The sequence below is a fragment of the Galeopterus variegatus genome, unplaced genomic scaffold, assembly GCF_000696425.1.
Source record: "Galeopterus variegatus unplaced genomic scaffold, G_variegatus-3.0.2 Scaffold269, whole genome shotgun sequence".
Classification (NCBI taxonomy): Eukaryota; Metazoa; Chordata; class Mammalia; order Dermoptera; family Cynocephalidae; genus Galeopterus; species Galeopterus variegatus.
The window spans coordinates 762,263-765,690 of NW_007726380.1; the positions used below are offsets into that span (position 1 = coordinate 762,263).

The 3,428-nt window shown below is 49.2% G+C and overlaps 1 protein-coding gene across 1 annotated transcript in view; it reads right to left on the reverse strand.

Moving 5' to 3' along the window:
* The window catches only part of CNPY3 (canopy FGF signaling regulator 3), an 8,130-nt gene extending 4,750 nt beyond the window's left edge, over positions 1-3,380 (reverse strand). The window contains exon 1 of the mRNA XM_008566819.1: positions 3,163-3,380. Within this exon, the coding sequence (XP_008565041.1) occupies positions 3,163-3,307 (145 nt within the window). The 5' untranslated portion in view covers positions 3,308-3,380. The remainder of the gene's footprint in view (positions 1-3,162) is intronic.
* Positions 3,381-3,428: the final 48 nt, after the last annotated feature.

The window sequence follows — 3,428 nt, forward strand, 5'->3', positions numbered from 1 at the left end:
CCCCGGTACGGGCGCAACACCGAGGGTTGTGATCCCGTTGCCGGTCCCCGGTACGGGCGCGACACCGAGGGTTGCGATCCCGTTACCGGTCAGTAAAAAAAAAAAGACAAAAAAAGGAAAAAATAAAAATAAAAATAAAAAAATAAAAGATGACCGGTAAGGGGATCTTAACCCTTGACTTGGTGTTGTCAGCACCACGCTCACCCAGAGCCAATCGGCCATCCCTATAGGGGATCCGAACCTGTGGCCTTGGTGTTATCAGCACCACACTCTCCCGAGTCAGCCACGGGCCGGCCCACCATCTATCTCTTGAGAACAAGGACCTTTTCCTATATAACTATAAAACAATTACAACACTCACAAAATTAACAATAATTCTAACATCATCTAATAGTCCATATTCAAGTTTCCCTAATTGCCCCCAAAATGTCTTTTATGGCTGTTTTATCACTTGATTTCATATGTGTTACAACACCAGCTCTCTATTCCTGCCAAGCTAATTTGCTATATCCCCTCCCCAGAGGCCTTGTTCCTACTGTTTGTGTACATTTATTTTCTCATTTCCCCTTACTCTTTCTGAAACAGTTATTAAGCAAATCCTATATCAGGTACTGCCTGGAGATGCAGAGATGAAAACAAGGTTCCTCTCTTCCAGATGCTCAGTTCAATGGAGCAGACAAAGGTGTAAACAAATAATTACCACTGCAAAAGGGGTGTGAAGTGCCTGAGGCCCTAGGAAAGTGCTTAATGCCCTCTGTGGGCTTCCCTGTCCATTCTCTCAACCTCACATTAAGTCTCCTCCCTCAGGAGTCAGTTCTGGACTAACCCCACCTGCTGCTCTTGATTTCATTTTTGGCCTCTGCAAGATCCAAGCTCTCCCTAAGTGCCTTCATTCATCTCATGTTATCTCCATCTAGACTACAAGGGTCCTCAAAGTGTGCGTCATATGTTGGATTTTTTCTGTATTTCCCTAGTCTGAGACTGTAAATGTTAAATGCTTGATAAATATTGCTGATAGAGACTGTGTTTGTGGCCTAGCAGCTTCTGATGCCTCTGAATGGAATGCAGTCTGCAGGCTAAATGCTGTCAGCACTGTTATAACATTGACAGCAGGGTTTGGTAGAAAACCAATTTACCACAAAAATAAATACCTCCCGTGGAGGCTTGTTTGGTGAAATTTTATAACATACACGTTAACTGATGGATTGTGGAGCACACAAAGATACTAAATTATAAGTTGGTGATCTCAGAGTCCACAATGAATTGAGGATATCTTACCTCCCTGGCTCTCTACCCAGGACCACCTGGGCTCCCTCCTGTCTTCTGTCCTGTACTCTGTGCAAGCTCATCATTTTTCTGGCTCCTTTGCCTCCTTCTCCCATGCCCTCAACAAGTAGTATTCCAGGAGAAGAGAAACGGGAGGTTTGGAACATTCTTTCTCTTTTCTACCCATCAACCACAATCTCACTTCCCAACTCTTCCAGACATTACCTCTTAGACCTCCTCTGGGGAATGCTACCCAGAACCAGACTTGGAGGAGACTCATGGCACAGACCCCAGGCCTTCACCGACATCCACCCACTCTTTTTCTGGGCAGATTCTCCTTCCTCTATGCCAAGGTCTGTTCCATTCAAGCTACTGAGCCAAGAGTCAGGCTGTATGGGCCAGACACAGGCAGCATTTAATAACAAAGATGTAATAACAAAAACAACCCATCCTGTGACTAAAAATCTCTTTTAAATTAATCTTTATCAATTACAAAATGAGTTTAGGCTACAATGATCTCTAAGATCTTTGCCAACTCTATCTTCTATGAGTCTGTGAATGTCTCCTAAGGAAAAGAAATATGAGCTTCTTAGACTGTGAAAATAATGAGAAACAATAGGAGCTCTTTGGTATCAGAGTAAGATAGGAAACAAAGAGAAGAGGAAGTGAAACTCCCAAAGGATGTCAATTAGGACTAGTGAAAGGAAAGCAACATAATCCTGTGACTGTCTTCTTAAGGGAGTAAGGGAGAAGGCATAGGCTAAAACCCATCCTGGGTTCCCTACCAGTGAAGTAAGCTTATCTCTGGAGAATCTCATTTTTAATCTCTCAAATGGAAGGATTATGTATCCCAAATCACCCCACCCCCACTTCCCAACGTTTAGGAAACATCTGGTCCCATGTAGGCTTTAAACTCAGATAAAAGAGATTTATCACCGACTTTCTGGGGGGCCTGGGTTTAGGAAGGTAGGAAGGAAGGAGTGACGTTAAAGGTCTGAGGAGAAAACTGAGAAATAGAAGGGAGGAAAAAGAGGTAGGCCCTTCATAGTCCTGGATCAGTGGTGAGATTGCAGGTGTGCTCTCTCTCTCTCTCTCTCTGAGGTTTCTTGCCTCCACCCCTACGTCTTTGGGACTCACCCTTTCTCCATATTCCTAGAGCCTTCCTCCCTCACCAAGTTCCCACCAGGTTCTACTCTTCCCCCAAAGTGATCCTTTAGGCCTCAGACACCTTCCTCCACACACACCCATACCCACCCCCCCATCTAATCATATTTATTCCCAGAACATTTATGGGACACCACCGGATACTCTGTGAATAAACATTTGAGACAAAATCCCTGTCCTTGGGAGCTGTTAGTGGGGCAACAGACAACTACACAGGTTAGGTTGTGGTGAGGGCACAAGGGAGAGTCCCAGGTTCTCCTTCCCCCAAGACGAGTCATATGGACGTTTTCGGTTCCTCAAACTCGCCTTTGCTTCTCAGCCTGCAGGCCTCTGCGTCTGCAGTTTCCTGAGTGGGCCCCTCTTTTCCACTGCTCTTCACCTGCCTAACTCCTAATTACTCTTCAGGCTTCCTCTATGAAGCTTTTCCTGTCTCCCCTCTACACCAGCCTTCCTCCACCTCCGGGCGAGATGAGATGCTACTCACCGGCCCCAAAGCCCTGCACTTCCCCTACCACGACATCGAGGCATCTACGACCCTGGGTTAGCTCCACGTGCACAGAGATCGGATCCCTCGCCCACCGCGGGGTCCCCAGCGCCCAGCACAGTGCCAAGCGCTCTGTAGGTTCAATGAACCAAGAGACTCGCTCCAGAGCCCAGGACCCCACGCCTCGACCCTCCCGTGCCAGCGCCGTCCCCTTCCCGCCGGCAAGATGCGCCGGGCCCGCCCCTCACCTTCGCATTTGCTGGGCAGTCGAACCCAGTCGTTCTCCTCGGCTCGGGCCTGGCTCGGGCCCAGCCCCGGGGCCGGGAGGAGCAGCAACAGCAGCGAGGGGAGGAGCAGAAGACAGCGGGACGCGGGCTCAGGCAACGACTCCATGGCCCGGCCGGACCGACCCGAGCGGAGCGGACGCGCTCCCTCCCGTAGCCGCGTGCAGCAGCTTCCCCGGGCCGTTCCCGGGCCGCACACGCCTCCGCGGAAGCGCCGCAGCAGCGAGCCC